This window comes from Microtus oregoni, unplaced genomic scaffold (genome assembly GCF_018167655.1).
Source record: "Microtus oregoni isolate MIOR12 unplaced genomic scaffold, Mior012 000070F_ref0000104, whole genome shotgun sequence".
NCBI classification, from domain to species: Eukaryota; Metazoa; Chordata; class Mammalia; order Rodentia; family Cricetidae; genus Microtus; species Microtus oregoni.
The window spans coordinates 3,890,977-3,909,399 of NW_024543977.1; the positions used below are offsets into that span (position 1 = coordinate 3,890,977).

At 37.1% G+C, this 18,423-nt stretch overlaps 1 protein-coding gene across 1 annotated transcript in view; it reads left to right on the forward strand.

Annotated features, from left to right (window-relative positions):
* Yme1l1 (YME1 like 1 ATPase) overlaps positions 1-18,423 on the forward strand; it is a 36,429-nt gene that overhangs the window by 12,818 nt on the left and 5,188 nt on the right. The window contains exons 6-13 of the mRNA XM_041641605.1: positions 1,429-1,579; positions 3,593-3,676; positions 7,952-8,034; positions 10,310-10,400; positions 13,263-13,415; positions 14,100-14,232; positions 15,203-15,265; positions 17,198-17,310. Of these exons, the coding sequence (XP_041497539.1) occupies positions 1,429-1,579; positions 3,593-3,676; positions 7,952-8,034; positions 10,310-10,400; positions 13,263-13,415; positions 14,100-14,232; positions 15,203-15,265; positions 17,198-17,310 (871 nt within the window). The remainder of the gene's footprint in view (positions 1-1,428; positions 1,580-3,592; positions 3,677-7,951; positions 8,035-10,309; positions 10,401-13,262; positions 13,416-14,099; positions 14,233-15,202; positions 15,266-17,197; positions 17,311-18,423) is intronic.

Consider the following 18,423-nt stretch of genomic DNA (forward strand, 5'->3'; position numbering starts at 1 on the left):
TTTCTCACTACTCTTCTCTATTTCTCCTATTTAATCTCTTAAATTAAAGAGCAGCGCTGCCTGTCTCCTGCCCAGCTATTATTGGTCATTCAGCTCTTTATTAGACCAATCAGGTGTTTTAGGCAGGCAAAGTAACACAGCTTCACAGAGTTAAATAAATGCAATATAAAAGAATGCAACACATATTTTTCACTATTAAATAAATATTCCGCAGCTTAAACAAATGTAACACATTTTCAGCTAATATTCCACAGCATATATTCTTGCTACTTTCAATCTTGCCTCCAAACTTGTATCATCGTTTCTTAAATGATAACCTAATTAATTTGGATATTCTGCTTTCTTACCCAACTCAGTCTTATTTAACAATTTGTTTTATTGCACTTATTGACCATTTTTCTGTTCTCAACCTTGAATATGCTGGTCACTAAATACCCTTATTTTCTTGGCATTGACTCTTACCAAATTTTTTTAGACATTATTTTATATTCTTTCAAATTGTTCATTCATTATGTTTATTCCCTGTGTGTGTATTTGGTTTTGTTTTGCTTTCGTGTGTGTGTGTGTGTGTGTGTGTGAGAGAGAGAGTGGGGGGGGGAAGAGAGGGAGGGAGAGAGAAAGGGAGAGAGAAAGGGAGAGAGAGAGAGAGTTTGCATCAGCTCAGGCTGGCCTTGAACTCATAATCTTCCTTTTCAACTGCTGCAATAAGACCCATTACATGGTGCCCACCTGTATGACTTTCAGGAAGGAGGGTGAGGAGATTGGAGACATGGGTGGTCTCATATAGCCCACACTAGCTTCTAACTCTTTGTGTATCTAAGGATTGCCTTAAACTTAGGATTCCCCTGCCTCAGCCTCTCATGTGCTAGCATTGCATATGTTTGCTGACAAGCCTAGTTTATATAGTTCTAAACTGAAGGTCTCATGTATGCTAAGCAAATATTGCCAGCTAAAATATATCTACAATCCTCTCTCTATGTGTGGTTTTGATGTTCCATTCTTCTGACATTTTGGTTGCAAGCCTCACCTTTAATGGCTTCATCTCTCTGGCCCCAGTGTACCATTTTCAGTAAGGTATTTCTGTTTTTTACAGATAGCATTTATTTTATTGTCATATCTACTGCTTCTAGCAGAATATCAAAATTATTTATAAAGTATACCTGTTTGACTTTGTCCAATAGACAGAAAATCTTCAGAACGCTGCCTTCTTTATGTTTACATCTTTATTTATCTATTTTAGGTTTTTTGAGCAGGGTTTTTCTATATAGCTCTGGCTGTCTTTAAACTCCTTTTGTAGACCAGGCTGGCCTCGACCTCACAGAGATCTGCCTACCTCTGCCTCTAGAGTACTGGGAGTAAAGGTGTGCGCCACTACTGTCCGTCCTTTTTGTATCTTTATAACTCTGCTGTATTTTCTTTGATTTTTAGGGATTTCTGTTGCGGGACAGAGGAACAGATCTTGAGAGTTTGGACAAACTTATGAAAACTAAAAACATACCTGAAGCTCACCAAGATGCATTTAAAACTGGTTTTGCAGAGGGTTTTCTCAAAGCTCAAGCTCTCACACAGAAGACCAATGGTATGATATGACATAGGCAGAACACTTGAGAGGATGCTTAGTCCTCTGTTTAAAGTGTTACAAAACATTTCTTAATTTTTAAAAAAATTATTGTGTGATGTGATCCGTGTGTGAAGGTAAGCTGCTTGTACCACAACATATATGTGGAGATCCCATGACCTATGGAAACTGCTTCTTTCCTTCTGCTTTCATTCCTTCCACTGTCAAGCTCAGGTAAGGTTTGCTGACAGGCTCGTTTACCTGCTAAGCCGTCTCACTGCATCACAGAAACTTTTCTAAGATCATCAGTCTGAACATTGGTCATGGTCTACTGTAAAACTTATGATTGCTTAAACGTGGAAATAGAAATAAAAACAAAGGATAGAAATTGTGCCTTAGTAGATACAGGATTATTAGGAAAAGTTATGGCTACCATCTAATTTTTGACAAAGGTAAAAAACATGCATTAGGAAAAATTAACCTTTTTAACTAGTGGTGCTGAGAGAAATGAATATTAACATAGAATAATGAAATGAGATTTTTATATTTTATCTTATACAAAAATTAATTAAAAATGTAAGATCTAAAACTCAGACTTCCAGAAGAACACACAAGTACGACACTTTAAGGTCCAGGAAAGGATTTTCTGAGATGAACTCCAGCAGGTGAGGACGTCCACAAGGTGACAGGTGGGAGTGTCTGAAATTACAAAACTGCCACAGCAGAAGGATCAGGAGAGTAAACTTCACCAGTGTCTAGAATCTGTTCAATTCTTATTCACCATAAAACTTAACCATCTGATCAGTAAATGGCTAAATGTACTGATCAGACAGTTCTTAAAGTATATGAAAAAAGTTTCAACTTCTTCAGCCACCGAGGAAATGCAAATTTAAACTCCATTGAGATTATCTTCAGTCAGAAATGGCTGTCATTAAGAAAAGGAACAACTACAGGTACTGATCAGAGAGTGACAGGAACCTTTGTACAGTGCTCATGGCAAGGAAAACTGGTGGAGCCCTTAGGAAAATCAACATGAAGATTCCTTAGTAGACTAAAAATTGAACTGACTATGGTCCAGCTGTACTTACTGTTTTTGCTGTTTTATACAAAGATATCTAAACATGGCATTGAGATGTTTTGTGTCCATGTTTACTTATGCTCCAGTCACAATAGCTGAGATATTGGATCCAGTCTAAAGGCCTGTCAACAGATGATGTCTGAAAATACGTGGTATTTATATACTGGGATTCTACTTAACCTAAAGAGAAGAAAATGTCACTTGCAGGAAAATGCATAGAAGTGGATATTGTCATCTTAAATTTAATAAGCCAGGCTCAAAAATATTGCATGTTTATTTTTATGCAGAATCTGAATTTCTGTGTGAGGATTCATGTATGCGTGTGTGATATGTATATATAGGTATTTATGTGTATGATAAATGAGGGGAAGGCATAAAAAGTGCATGTATTTCACATGCAGAATTGAAGTTGAACTATATGAGACACATGTATATAAATAACTTGAAAGTAGAAGGCAACTGTTTAGGAGAAGGAAGGTAACCAGTAAAGGAGCGCACACACACACACACACACACACACACACACACAGAGAGAGAGAGACAGAGACAGAGAGAGATCTTACTCTATGCTAGATGGATTTTTTTAATGGCTCACACTCAGTAAACCTGAGAAAACTATACCAATAATCCAATAATACTGGCTTATTGTTAACAAGCTTGCTACTTAAATGCATGTTAGTCAGGACCTGGGGGCACAGGGCAAGGTGAGTGGTAGAAATGTACTTTCAACTTTTCTGCAAACTTAAACATGGAAAACAATTGGTTGTTATTCTGAGGGTTTAACCTAGGGCTTCATGCATGCTAAGCAGATATTCCCATTGGAGAGCATTTATTTTCAGCTTAAAGTCTAACTTACTAACCAAATGCAAAACACAATAATAATATAGTATTAAAGGTACCATAAAGGTGTTATAGTTCATTAATTCCATTTAATTCAAGGCTTTTTCCTCTTGCAGATTCCTTAAGGCGAACTCGTCTGATCGTCTTTGTTTTGCTCCTGCTTGGCATTTATGGACTCTTGAAAAACCCATTTCTTTCTGGTAAAGACTTACTTATCTGAGTTTATTTCCTTTTCAAACATCTGGTTTTTGTACCCTTTACTATTGTATCACATATTTTACTATCCTATCAAATTTTCCTTTTGTAGAACTTAAGGTTGTTGTTAACTGGGGAAGAATATTTGAAAAGTAAGATAAACCATTTAGTTTGGTTTAAAATAATTAGTGTGCAATTTTGTTTATGCTGGGTTTAAAGTAATGATTTCAAAGTTTTATTTCTGTGACCAGGTGTATCAAAATGGTAAGTTATTAAATGAATAATTTTAAAAATTAAGAGTATCACGGTTTTTGAAAATGCTGACTCCTGGACCTGACTCATATAGAGTAAGCATCTCTCTCTCTCTCTCTCTCTCTCTCTCTCTCTCTCTCTCTCGTGTGTGTGTGTGTGTGTGTGTGTGTGTATGCTCCCTTTACTGGTTACCTTCCATTTCCTAAACAGTTGCCCTCTACTTTCAAGTTTTTTATTCCTAAATCAATAAACTCTAAGCCTGTATTATGGCTAGGAACCTCCATTTAATATATTCCTCATAAGATTTTTATTTACAAAAATGTGATCATCATTGATTTAAAGATTTTCTTAAACCTTATTTTTTTTTTTTTTGACAAGGCTGAGTGCTAGGATTCCTGACATGTAATCGCATGTCCAGTTTATGGGGTACTGGTGTTCATGCTTGCTGCATGAACACCATGCCAACAGAGCATTAGCTCAGCTTTGAAAAAATTTGGTTTGAGACAAGAGCTCATGGTCCTCCTGACTAACTCCTGTGTGCTAGGATGACAGCCTTACCGCCACACCTGCCTTGCTTGTTTTTACATAGCAGAATAGAAGCTAGGTACAGGAGAGCACTCTCTCACGGAGTGACAGTGGAAGATGGGCAGAGAGATCATGGTGCCAGTCTCCGTTTTAGACAATCTCCATTTCTAAAGCCTCTAAAGAAGACAGTGCTTCCTGTGACATATTTTCCTATTCAGGTGACTGAAAGGCCCATTTGGGTTGACCTTTACTGAGGAGTTAATATAATATATTCTTATTCTTTTTTAAAAATTTGTGTGTTTCACCTCATGAATGTGTGTGTACACACATGTGCCTAGTTCCTGTGGAGGCCAGAAGAGGGCGTTGGGTCCCCTGGAACTGGAGTTAGATGTGGTTGTGAGATGTCCTGTGGGTGCTAGGAACTGAACCCAGGTACTCTATAAGAGCAGCTAGTGCTCTTATCCACTGAGCCATCTCTCCAGCCCTCTATATCCTTCTTCTTTATCAGCTCCAGTTAAATAGTAATCTTGTAAAGTTGGGTATTTGGTGATGACCTTCTGCTTAATTCAGAATAAGACTTAGCTCTCTGATGGAGGAAGGTCATTGGCTAATAAAGGAACTGCCTTGGCCCATTTTATTGGTTAGAGGATAGGTGGGAGGAGTAAACAGAACAGAACGCTGGGAGGAAGAGGAAGTGAGCTCAGAGTCTCGACAGCTCTCCTCTCGGGAGCAGACGCCTCAGGGAGACGCCATGCCCCGCTCCCGGGATGAAGCTCTGACCCAGGATGGACATAGGCTAGAATCTCCCTGGTAAGCGCACCTTGGGGTGCTACACACAGATGATTAGAAATGGGCTAAATTAATATGTGAGAATTAGCCTAGAAGAGAATGGGCCAAGCAGTGATTAAATGAATACAGTTTGTGTGTTGTTATTTCAGGCATAAGCTAGCCGAGCAGGCGGCCGGGGTGCAGCACCCGCCGCCCCTATTACTACAGCTCTCATAGTTTCGACCAGTAGTAATCCTTCAGTTTTAGTTCTTGGTTTTAAAAGCTGCTGAATTTTAATGACCTTCAAGCCTGATAATATCTAACTATCAAACTAGCTACTTAGCAATACCCCTTGAACAATTGAGACCCTAAAAATCACTTAGATGGGTATCTCGGTCTAGCTTAATGTTTAAAATAGGGTATTAGACTGGTGTTTAAGTTCTCTACACTTAGTTATTTTAAGGCCTTAGAAATCAAAAGAACTTAGATTATGGAGTTATTTCTGCAGGGTTATCTGAGAAGGATCAATAACAGCAGTTCAGAGACTCACAGGGTGACCCGTGAGATTATAACAGGTGTAACCCATTTCCACCATGAAAATTAATGAGATCCAATTCCAAACCTGATTTTATAAGTATCCAGCGTGTGTGTTTGATGGTGTACACCTTTAATTCCAGCAAGAAGCAGGTATATCTGTAAATTGGAAGCCATCCTGTTCTATATAATAATTTCCAGGCCAACCAGATCTACACAGTAAGACTCTGTCTCCAAAAATAAAGTCAATCAAACAAAAAGCAATAATAAAGTTTGTTTTGGTTTCTGGTAATAGGAGGGCTGGCATGGTAACTAGAGATAAACAGGAAGCTGGTTGATCACATTTCATCTCACAGAAAGCAGAGAATAAACTGGAAGTGGGTTAAGGCTTCATGTACTCAAGTTTCCATAACCTCCCTAAGCAGCATCACCAACTGAGGACCGAGTGTTCGAATACCCGTGCCTATTTGGAATATTTCTTATTTAAACCATCACAGCTGTTAGTCCGCAGAAGGCCCTAATTATCCCTATATAGCTTGGCTACAGATTGGCTGAAAGAGCTCTGTGCTCTAGGGTGAAGATGTGTCCTAGATACAATGTCTTGGGATAGTTGGGCCCTGAGCTTAAAGACTCAAGAGTCTTTGTCACCAAGTATGTTTGTTACTATTCTCACTGCTGAAACACAATATCCTAACCAAAGCAGCTTAAGAAAGCTTTAATTAGTTGGCTTATGGTTCCAGGGCACAGTTTATCATGGCTGTAGGGACTTCAGGTAGCTGGTCGCATTGCAGCTTCAGTCAGGTATGGAGGAAGGTGAAATTCTGGTGTTTCCTTTACTTTCTCCTTTTTGCTCATTGCAGGACCTTCACTTTGATTTAGGCTGTTTTTCTTATCTTGACCCAATTTAGAAACTCCCTCGTAGGCATGCCAGAAGTATCTCACCTAGATCCTGTCAAATCAACAGTGATAATCCTCACAGCATTGAAGTCCCCATTAGTTATTGTAGTTGGAATAATTCTAAGTTTTTATTGCTGTGATAAAACAATTTGACCATAAACAACTTGGGGAGAAAGAGGTTTATCTGACTTTCACGTCTATGTCATATTATTGAGGGAAAGTTAAGGCAGTGTGTGAGCTTTTTCACACAGATCAGGACTACCTGTCTAGGGATGGTGCTACCTGCAGTGGGCAGAGTGAGCCCTTCTACATCAGCTGGCAATCAAACAGTGCCCATAGATCAAGGCAATTGTAATTGAAGGTTCCTCTTCCCAGGTGACTCTAGGTAGTGTCAAGTTGACAAATCTAACTAGAACATCAGGGTTCACACTTAGGAAAAGCATGAGATAATTATAGTCTGACGGCCGTGAATGCCCTCCCTGGTGTGTTGGTAGCCCACATTGGGGTGTGGCGGGAAACCTTATAAGAACTGAGTCGGTCTTTGTCCTTTTAAAAATTCTAATGTAGTTCTTGTTTTATATTATTGTTAATCTAGTTTTTGTCTGTGCTTTACTGCTGGATATTTAAAACAATTACAGGTGGCCAAAATTCAGTCTATTTTCTTTTTATTGTGAAGGCTTCTTAGGGTTACTTCTAGGGACTTAGTGGAGCCCCTTGGCTTCTTTAGTTTTTCCTCCACCCATCTGTGCCATCTTCTGGGATGGGTCAGGCTCTGCTGAACACATGTATTCTCATGGAAACATCAGAGACATTCTGTCTGAAATGACCTTTGTATTTGCAGATTGTATGCTGGTTGGAGTCCTAGGGACTTTCCTAGATCTGATGGAGAGGGCAGTGAATGACGAGTTGTAGGACTCGTAGGACTCTCTTAGGGTGTTCTCTTCTCTCCTGGGTTCTTGCTGACTTATATCTTGGGCCAATTATTGACTGTCCTCTAATGCCCCTTTATCTTCATTGGCTTTAGTTCCTAAGTATGACCAAGTGCAGCCAAGGACAGTGAGCATCAATCGTGAAGAATGAAGAGCTGTTTCAAATTTATATTTGTAACATTTAGATAGGGATTGAGAAAAACCCATTTAAAAGTAGCTCTAACACAGGAGGAAAACAATTGCTGACTACCCTAAGGAACCATTGGAAATGAGACTTGTTTTTCTTTCAGGTTAATCAGAGAAACTTAGGCTTCTAAGACATGCAATTTTTCTAGATTTTGATATCAAATACCCACATGTATTTCTTCCTGTTAGTTCGCTTCCGGACAACTACAGGACTTGATTCTGCTGTAGATCCTGTCCAGATGAAAAATGTTACTTTTGAACATGTTAAAGGGGTAAGTTAAGATTTCTTTGCTTTCTTTGTAATTTACCTTATTGATATTCTGCATTGGACTTCCATCTGGTTAAACCAGTTGTCCCAAACTTTTTTTGCAATTTAAGGCTATGAGCCCTGTTTGCATTGCAGAAAGGGTTGAGGAAGATATTGGTATGATGATTATTTAAAACTTGAGTCCTCAGTGTGGCAGGCCCTCTCTATTCTGACTTGAGTTTTACGGTTACATGCTTGCTTTGATTTGAATTCCTGCTGCTAGAAAGATGGTTTAGTGGTTAAGAGCCCTTTCTTTTCTTGACAGCACCCCCTATGCCCAGCACCCACATTGAGTAACTCATAACTCTTGCCCCAGTGGATCTGACTCCTCTTCTGACCTCCATGCACATGCCCCACACAGACACACATACACCATCAAAATGAAAGTCAGTATTTAGAAAACATAGAATTCTTGTTGAGCTGTTTTTGGTTGAGTTATTTTAAGTTTCTATCTGCAGTGGGGATGAAGGAATGTCTGAGTGTAAAACTAGAGACAGGCAAAAAACTAAAAACATTCGTTAATGAAGTAGCTTCTGACAAATGTAAATTCATAGGAGCAAAGTAACTTGTAGGTTTGCTATTACACAGTTTTCTCAAGTCTTCAGAAATGTACATAAGGGCTAGAGAGATGGCTCAGCGGTTAAGAGCATTGCCTGCTCTTCCATAGGTCCTGAGCTCAATTCCCAGCAACCACATGGTGGCTCACAACCATCTGTAATGAGGTCTGGTGCCCTCTTCTGGCCTGCAGGCAGAATATTGTTTACATATAAATAAATATTACAAAAAAAAAAGAAATGTACATAAGAATCATTTCTTGCCCAGGATTTTTGAGTATGTAAGTACATTTATATGGAGCTGCTTTAAAAACTAAGAACTGTTTAGAACGTCATTATCTACCTCACCCTGTAGCTTTTCTGTTGCTCAACTGGAGGTACCCTTGCCACAGAGATAGGGACAGGATATTAGTTAGTTGAGAAGTGAACAGTGTTTCCTGTCTCTTGCTTCATTCTTAGAACTTTAAATTGCCGTTTCACCCATTATTTTAAGTTAGATATGTTTTAGTCTTTCAATGTGCAGTAAGATGTTCTTTTTAAATAACTCAGCAAATCTTTTGAAGTTCAATATACTTGCTTAAAAATACACAATTAATAAATTTCAAGAATGAGCACATAGTTTTCATCAGTTCTTAGCCCAACAAAGACCGTGAGAACCCCAGAGCCCCCCAGCCTCTTCTGGTTATTGTCCCTACCACTGTTATCCAGTCAGGGCTCTGCTTCCATTTTTTTGCTTGTTTTAGGAGCAGCAGGATGCATCGAATATCCTGTTTTGCATCTTTCTTCTTTTGCCCAACATGATGATTTTGGTTGGGGTCTGGCCATGCTGTGTAGAGCAGTCATTCACGTATCCTGATTGCACAGTTTGGCTTATGTGGCTATCGAAATTTGCTCTTTTTAACTAACTTAGACATTTTTGGTTTTTTTATAGTTTGGAACTCTAATATTGTATGTACCTTGTGCATTTTGGTGAACATGTGTCCTTTTTCCTGGGGCTGGTCATGAGTACAACTTTATTTTTAATTATTATCATTACAAAATTTTAGTAAAAATTTAAGTGATTTAGTCAGAATAACTTTCAAAGTCCATTGGAGAACTAAAACAAACAAACCAACCTTTTTTTTTTTTTTTTTTTTTTTTTGGATTTTCGAGACAGGGTTTCTCCGTAGCTTTTTTGGTTCCTGTCCTGGAACTAGCTCTTCTAGACCAGGCTGGTCTCGAACTCACAGAGATCCGCCTGCCTCTGCCTCCTGAGTGCTGGGATTAAAGGCGTGTGCCACCACCGCCCGGCTTAAACAGACCTTTTCTTGTTCTAGTAATGATGTTTTCTGTAAATAGTTTTGTGAAATTTTCTAGAAATATAATCATGACCTAAACAGTTTAGGTTTTCTGATTGCTCTTTCGCCTTATGCTGTTTTTTCTAATAGTTTCAGCTTAACTCTGACCAATATATTTGACTTGTTTTGCCTTCTTAGTAAAAGTAGGAACTTCAAATGACTTTTGTTGGCATAATAAGGATGCCATGTAATTGGAAATAAGGATTAGAAAACCTTTACCATATTAAAAAAAATGTGTTACCAAAAAAGGCCAAATTCACTCGTAGCTACATTAAAAATATGATTACCAAAGAGGAAACCTTGATAATCTAACTTTTATTTGGATATTTGGTAAATTGCACCATTTAAGGTGGAGGAAGCCAAACAAGAATTACAGGAAGTGGTTGAATTCTTGAAAAATCCACAAAAATTTACTGTGCTTGGAGGCAAACTTCCCAAAGGTAAGATATTTTCCTTTTGTCATAATTGGTGTAAATCATAGAGTAATAGATTACAAATTTTATTTGCCCATATTAGAATTGAGTAGGTTCAGTTCCTAATTTTTGTTTTTAAAAATACGTGCTTATTCCACACATAAAGTTCTGTGCCTACTTTCTAGTAAGACATGATACTTCTTTAAATGCTTAGCTGTACATTCACCAAAAAGGGTGTTTTTAGTTAAATTTTTAAAAAAACTTTACGCATATGGATATTTTGCCTGCATGTATTCCTGCCTACTGTGTGTTTGCCAGGTGCCAGTGGATTCAAGACAAGAGCATTAGATCACCCAGGACTAGAATTACACGGTTTGTGAGCTGCCATGTGGGTGCTAAGAATTGAACCCAGGCCCTCTAAATCTAAAACACTGAGCCATCTCTCCAACCTCACATAAAGTTGTTTTTTTTCTGTAGCTTTAAAACTAATGCTTTTACATGGATATAAAACTGTTAACTTCACTACTTCATACAAAAGTTCAGCATTTGTTCAGCATTTGCTCTAGTAATGATCTTTCAAATGTCACTACCCCTATCTGGGTCCGGCACCAACTCAGGATCATACTGAGCACTGATGTTTTTGTTCTCCTTTTGTTTTGTTCTTGTACTGGAGAGCAAACTCACTTCCCTTGTACATAGTAGGTAAGCACTGAGCTACACTCCTACTCCTTAGAATTTCCTTTTTTAATGTGAGAATTCTTGAGGATTTCTGAGAAGTGGGAACTGTGGAAATTGTCCTTATGATCTTTACAGTTATGAAGACTACATGCTAATTATTTGTAACATTATACCTTTATGTAAACTTTTTTTTTCTATTAAAAATAGCAGTTTGATGACCACTCTAACTAACCCTGCTTTGTCCTTTAGCCGAATTATTTACTTGGAATATGTTTCTAATGGGCAGTTGGGTCTATATAGTTTATCCAGTATGCACAAGCATAAGATTTGATTTCCACCATGGTATAAACTGAGCCTGTAATCCCAACACTTGGGAGATAGAAGCAGGAGGATCAGAAATTTGAGGTTGGCCTGAAAAACAGGAGACCCTTTTCTAAAGAAAAAAAGAAACAGATTTCTAGGAATGAAATTACTTTGTTAAAGATTAATTTCTTTGTTGTCTTCAAAGGAAGGTTTCAGGCTTGTAGTTTTAATCCACAGTCCTAATGCATCCCTGAGGTTTGAAAGGTGAGTCTAGGCATACAGTGCATGGTAGCACAAGCTTGTCTCCTCACAGTAACCAGAAATCAAGGAGTAGAGGGCAGAGTGGAGAGCATGGTATAGCATCCAAGACACATCTATCCCCTAAGGCATGTCTCCAGTGACCCACCTCTTCCCACGAGGTTCCTCTCTGAGTTTTAACAGTTTTGCCATAGCACCAGTAGCTTAGGGAAACCTTTAACATACAGGTATTTGGTAGCTGTGTTAAATGATCCAAAGGCACTGCAGGTTTAAGGCTAGATTTTAGACCACTGAGCATCACTTCTGGAAACTTCTGGAAAAGTTTCCTTAAACTTTTCCCACTTAGGGGTACAGTGATGTAATAGCATAGAGAGAATATTTAAAACTATAATTATACTCAATTTCTTATTAATTTATGGAAAATTTTTGAAGTATACACTAAGATATGTCATAATTAATAAGCAGCTTAAACCAGTTGGATATCACTTAAAACATGGTAATACTAATGTAAACTTTATACTGTTTTTGAGCTTGTTTTTAGTTTTTTAATATTGAAATGTAACATCACTATAGTTTTGTTGTTTTTTAATGTAATTACAAGAGGTAAACAGATCAGGAATTCTTTTCCAGCTTACTAAGGGAAAAGCTTATTGGTATGAAAACTTAAGTGTTTGGGAAATCTTAGAATATTAGCAGTTAATACTGATGTATTCTCACCATTCTGTCATATAATTTTCTCAGTGTTTGCCTATATGTGCATTTCATTTCTCCCTGGAATATAAGAAAGCTGTAGACATCAACTATGTGTCACCTACAAATAAAGACATTGCTGTAATCTTATCTAATTCAGCCCAAATTAGTATTATTTCTTTAATATCATTGTTTTTTAAATTTTTTATTTTATACCAAATGGCTAGAAAATAGTTTTTTGGTTGGTCTTTAATGGAACTATATTACCAAGATTTTTCCATTATATTTGACTGCATATCTTTCTTTCATTTTTTTTTTTTGTTGTTGTTGTTTTTTGTTTTTTGAGATGGTTTCTTTGTGTAACCCTGGTTGTCCTGGAACTTGTTTTGTCAACCAGGCTGGCCTTGACCTCACAGATATCCACCCACCTCTGCCTCCCGAGGGCTAGAATTAAAGACGTGTGCCACCACTGCCCAGTTTGGCTGCATATCTTTTAGTGTGAGTTTTATGCTGTACAAAATGAGTACTCTGTATTCCTTTGTCTTCATTTTCTTTCTTGTTTTACTTGTTGATGTGTGAATTTTACATATATGTTTATGTCTGTTCGTTTGTTTGTTTGAACCAGAGTCTTATTCTGTACCTGGCTGGCCTAAAGCTCCTTATGTAGTATGTAGACCAGGCTGTCCTCGAATTCACAGAGATCCACCTGTTTCTGCCTCCCTAGTGCTGGGATTAATGGTGTGCACCACTCCTGGCTGTAAATATTTAAATGGCACAGGAAAATTAGTTTTAGAGAAAATTTTGAAGTGAACAGTAGAAACGTAGTTTCTTTCCCAAGGTTGGCAATATTGATCATTACTGTCATTTCTATTACAGAAATTAATAATTATTAATGTCGAAGGTTCTTATCAAGGGATTTAAAAATAATGGATCATTCTTGTCTGCTTCTTTTCCTTTTAGGAATTCTTTTGGTTGGGCCACCAGGAACAGGGAAGACACTTCTAGCCCGAGCTGTGGCTGGAGAAGCTGATGTTCCTTTTTATTATGCTTCTGGGTCAGAATTCGATGAGATGTTTGTGGGTGTAGGAGCCAGCAGGATCAGAAATCTTTTTAGTATGTTTTGATGTATATTTTAGACAATGTTACATTTTTGTTACTTAGAGAAACAGTAATGTTTTATTTATTTACACTTTTCTTGATAATTTCTTCTATTGAATTTCTGAAATAAATGCGCTTTAGTTTCAAGCAACTTAATGATAGAACTAAAATGGATTTGTAATCTTTATTTAGACAGTTTTATTATTATTGTGTGTATGTATGGGGTGTGTGTGTGTGTGTGTGTGTGTGTGTGATCCATGCAGTCAGTTCTCTTCCACCTTTGAGTTCTGGGAATTTGAACTAAAGTCCATTTTCTACTGAGATATGTTGAAAGCCCTGTATTCTAAAACAGGCTTAATAAGGCTTAGTAGGAATACAAGATGAAGTTAGGGACTATTGAAAGTTAATTCTTAAAGTTTTGGTTTTCCATTTTATTTATTGATTCTATAGCATTATATTAAGAGTTATTAACTTCAATTCCAATTATATTAATTTGTACAGTTGGAAAGAATGGATAGCCAGTTCTCATTTTGTCATGTTCAGTACAACCCCTCCTCCAACATTATTATTTTAGTAAAATGTTTTACTACATAGTTTTTTTTCTACTATGACTTTTTTTGTACTGATAGTCTTAATATTTTTATGATAAAAGGTGTTAATTTCTTTCAACTTACTTGAATCTTTTTTTTGTTTATTTAGGAGAAGCAAAAGCAAATGCTCCTTGCGTTATATTTATTGATGAATTAGATTCTGTTGGTGGAAAGAGAATTGAATCTCCAATGCATCCATATTCAAGGCAGACTATCAATCAACTTCTTGCTGAAATGGATGGGTAATTGAGTCTTTGTTAAATATATGAAATAATTTAAAAGTTAGCATTTATCCAATTTAATGATAATTTAGAGTAACAGGTATCTTCAGCATTTGATATTTACACACTTGATTTTGTGTAAGTTCTTATGAAGGATTTGGTAAAATTGTATAGATATTAAATGTTACATGTAGATAACAGTCATCTCATTTAAGAAGTCAAATTTTTCTTTCATGTTTTTTGTATTACTAATTGATGTATCAGTTTCTCCCGAAATTGTAAATGTATACTTATTTTTAATTTATTATATTTATAAGAGAAAAACAATGATTCAAGCACAAACTGTCTAAAGAAAGATATGGAGGATAGGTATAGCTCAGTCGTAGATCGTCTGCTTCTAGTATACATGAATACCTGGGTTAGAGCCCATAAAGTAAGGATTAATACACTAGTTTCTGTCTAGTTGATGACCGAGTGTTGTGATCAAGTTAAAACTTACATCTGTGTTCATAATACAGAAAGGAAGAAATGTCACTTTGAATGAACTTTTTGTTGTTGTTTTTTGAAGACAGTGTTTCTTTGTAGCTTTGGAGCCTGTACTGGAACTAGCTCTTGTAGACCAGACTGGCCTTGAACTCACAGAGATCCTCCTGCCTCTGCCTCCTATATGCTGGGATTAAAGGCATGAGCCACCACCACCCAGCTTGAATGAACTTTCTTAATGTCAGCATGAGACATTTTGATTAAATAGAGATCTAAAACCAAATAATTTGAATTGGTAAAGTTAAAAACACTTTTTTTGATATTTAATTAGGCACCTGAGTCATTTATGTCAGGTTGTTTTCCTAAGTAACCGTAACAGGTGGTTTGCAATTTATCTAAATGGTTTATTATCAGTTACAGTTAATGATGATCAGCTTTATATATGGGTGTTTTTACATGTAAGCTGTGCTTCAGTCAGTGAAATGGTACTATTTTTTTCCCTCTCTAGTTTCAAACCCAATGAAGGAGTAATCATTATAGGTGCCACAAATTTCCCAGAGGCATTAGATAAGTAAGTATGAAGAGTTCTGTGAAGTACTGTCATATGCTACAACATTGTACTAAGAGAAGAAGTCTACCACAACATACAATCTTACACAGTTCCATTTATAGGGAATGTTTAGAATAAGCAAACCCAGAAACAGATTAGCTACAAGAGGCTTGGGGACTGTGACATAATTACTAGTGGACATAGAATTCCTAAAATAGAAAATTGTTCTAAAATTAAATCAAAGTGATGCTTGCACAACCTAATATATTAAAACCCAAGTGAATTATTTACTTCTCAATAATATTGAAAATATGTATCATATTTAAACAGAAAGCATTTTGAAAGTGAAATTTATAGCATTAAAAGTTTCTTTGTTGGGAAAGGGACTAGAGATGGCTCAGTGGTGAAGAAAGCAACTGTTTTGCAGTGGCTCTCAGTTTGATTTCCATCACCCATACCTCCAGCTTATGGCCACTGTACCTCCGGCTCTTTCTTCTGGCCTCAACAGGCACCTGCCCTAAGATGCACCTGTCCCCCTCCCATATTTAAAAATGTTATAAGAGTTTTTTTTGTGTGATTAGTAGCTTGTCTTTTTTAATACAACAGTCCAGCATTCTAGATAGCAATTGAGAAGGGAGTGTGTATTTTTAATGATTGTTTTACTACTATAATCACATCATTTCTTCTTCTTCTTTCATCCTTCAAGTCCTCCCATGTAATCCCCTCCCCCTTGCAACACACACACAGATGCACACGCACTACCAAACCAGGCCTTTTTTCTTTAATTTTTGATGCTTGTGTGTGTGAATATTCCTAAGTATGTGCATACAACCTATTCAGGGTGTATAGTGTTACTTGTATATATATGGTTTTTAGGTCTGACTATTTAGTATTGGATAATCATTTGGTATGCCTTTCCCTGGGAAAGACTTTTGTTCCTGTTTTCATCATTTTACTTACCTATAATTCTTTGTCTAGGGTTGAGACCTCATAAGCTTTCCCCCATCCACTGTAGCAAAACATGGCATCATCCTTATTGAGGTCGTGATTAGGCAACCATGGTGGTGAGACCCCCTAAGTGTAGGAGATAACCGTCTATATAGGAGCTAACATAGTCTTACAAGTTCCCTGACCCTTTGACTCTTTCAGTCACCACCCCTCTTCCTAAGTGGCCCTTGAACTTTAGGTGTAGGAGCTTTGTTCTGCGTGTCTCAGTTGCTACTGGGCTCCACAACTCTGCATTTTGATCATGTGTAGTTTTCTGTAATGATCGCTGTCAGTTGCAAAGAGAAGTTTCCTTGATGAGGAGTGAAGGTTACACTCTGTGGGTATAAGAACAAATCCTTAGAATGTGCTTAGGGATAGTGCTGGTTTTGTAAAATAGTGGTTGTAGGTTCTCCTTCACGGTTCTTTACTGGCCTTGGGCAACTGAATAGTTTCCAGTCCCAGGCATGACTAAATATAGAAACCACACATCCATCTCCAAATCTTCAGATGTGAGTATATAACCTTGAGTAACTGCACAAATCAAGAAAGCAAAAACAGGACCATCAGAGAAGGGTACAACTGCAGTAGAGAGGATCTGAAGTGGGAATCGGGTAGAGGGAGGGGACTGACGTAGGGGGAGGATAGATAGTGCTGCCTTAGTTGCACATGTATTCGAATGAACCTTTGTTCTGCCTTCTGCTCATTATTATTTCACATCAGCTTACACTGCATAGCCTGGGTTGGTCTAGTACTCCTTAGCTTTTTGAGTCCTGTGGTTGTGGGTGTTCAGTACCCTAGAACCTTCTGAGACTTACTGTCACCGTGCTTTAACTGTGTGAACATTGATATTCAGAAGTCTGTCTTTCTGCCTTATCTTTGGTTGACGTTGTTTCCCTGTCACATGTTTAGTGTATGCTGGCATCTTCAGATTATCAATTTAAATGTATCTTTTTAATTTTCTCTCAGTGCCTTAATACGTCCTGGTCGTTTTGACATGCAAGTTACAGTTCCAAGACCAGATGTGAGGGGTCGGACTGAAATTTTGAAATGGTATCTCAATAAAATAAAGTTTGACAAATGTAAGTTCAATTCCTTGATTCTGACATTAAAATTTCTGTAAAATGGGAATTTATCTAGCCATCCTATTTATGGTCCTTTTTTGGTTTATGCCTCAAACTAGTTAGTTTTTTCATTCTCGTTATTCCCATTTTTATGTGCATTCTTCAGTTTGTGTATATTCTTGAAAGTATTTTATTCTTGAATTCTGATCCCAAAGGAAATTTTGTTTGGGGTTTATAGACAGGCATATATATATTACAAAAAAAGGACTCCATTTAGGAAAAAGCAAAACGTGGAGCAAGGCACATAGACACATGGCATCACTTGAAAACAGGTGACCATAGCATAAGCTGCAGTATTTTCAAGACTGTCTTTAATCAACCTGTTTGTTTCCTATAATAAAGGGAGACCAAGGTGTTTGAAAGTGATATTTAAGAGAACAGAATTTGATGGTGAGCGTGCTTTTTCAATTTGTGGTCAGGCTGGACATTAGCATAGGACATATTTAAGATATATTTATTTGTATATTTATTTATTTATTGTGTGTCACTCACTTTACTCTCTATTGATTGCACAGTTCAGTTAAAAGGCAAAGCTTGTCAAAGTAGATAAAATAAGAACTAATCATGTGGTATATGTAAAATATAAAGACAAAAAGAAAAAGATATGGGACCTTCAATAACAATTAACTAAAAAGAAAGCTATCAAACAATATGAAATTCAGGTGGCAATGTTAAAGGAACCAAGCCATCAAAAAGGCATAATGATTACAAATGAGTACATATTTGGGTTTTTTTGTTTTGTTTTGTTTTGTTTTTGGCGATGGATGGAGATAGAGACAGAGACCCACATTGGAGATATATTTATTTTTATTTTTGTAAACTGTATGTATTTATACCACATGCACAGTACCAGTAGAGGCCAGAAGAGGAGCTGCCCTGTGGGTGCTGGGAACTGATCCTGGGTTCTTTGCAAGAGCAGTTGGTGTTCTTAACTGCTGGGCCATCTCTCCAGGCCCAGTGTAGGTCATATTTGAAGTTTCTAATTTCATTTTTAGTAAGTCCATTTTTTGTTTTGTTTTCAGAAAGTTAATAAAACCTAGAAATTTTCTAGATGTTTTATTGCCAGAAATT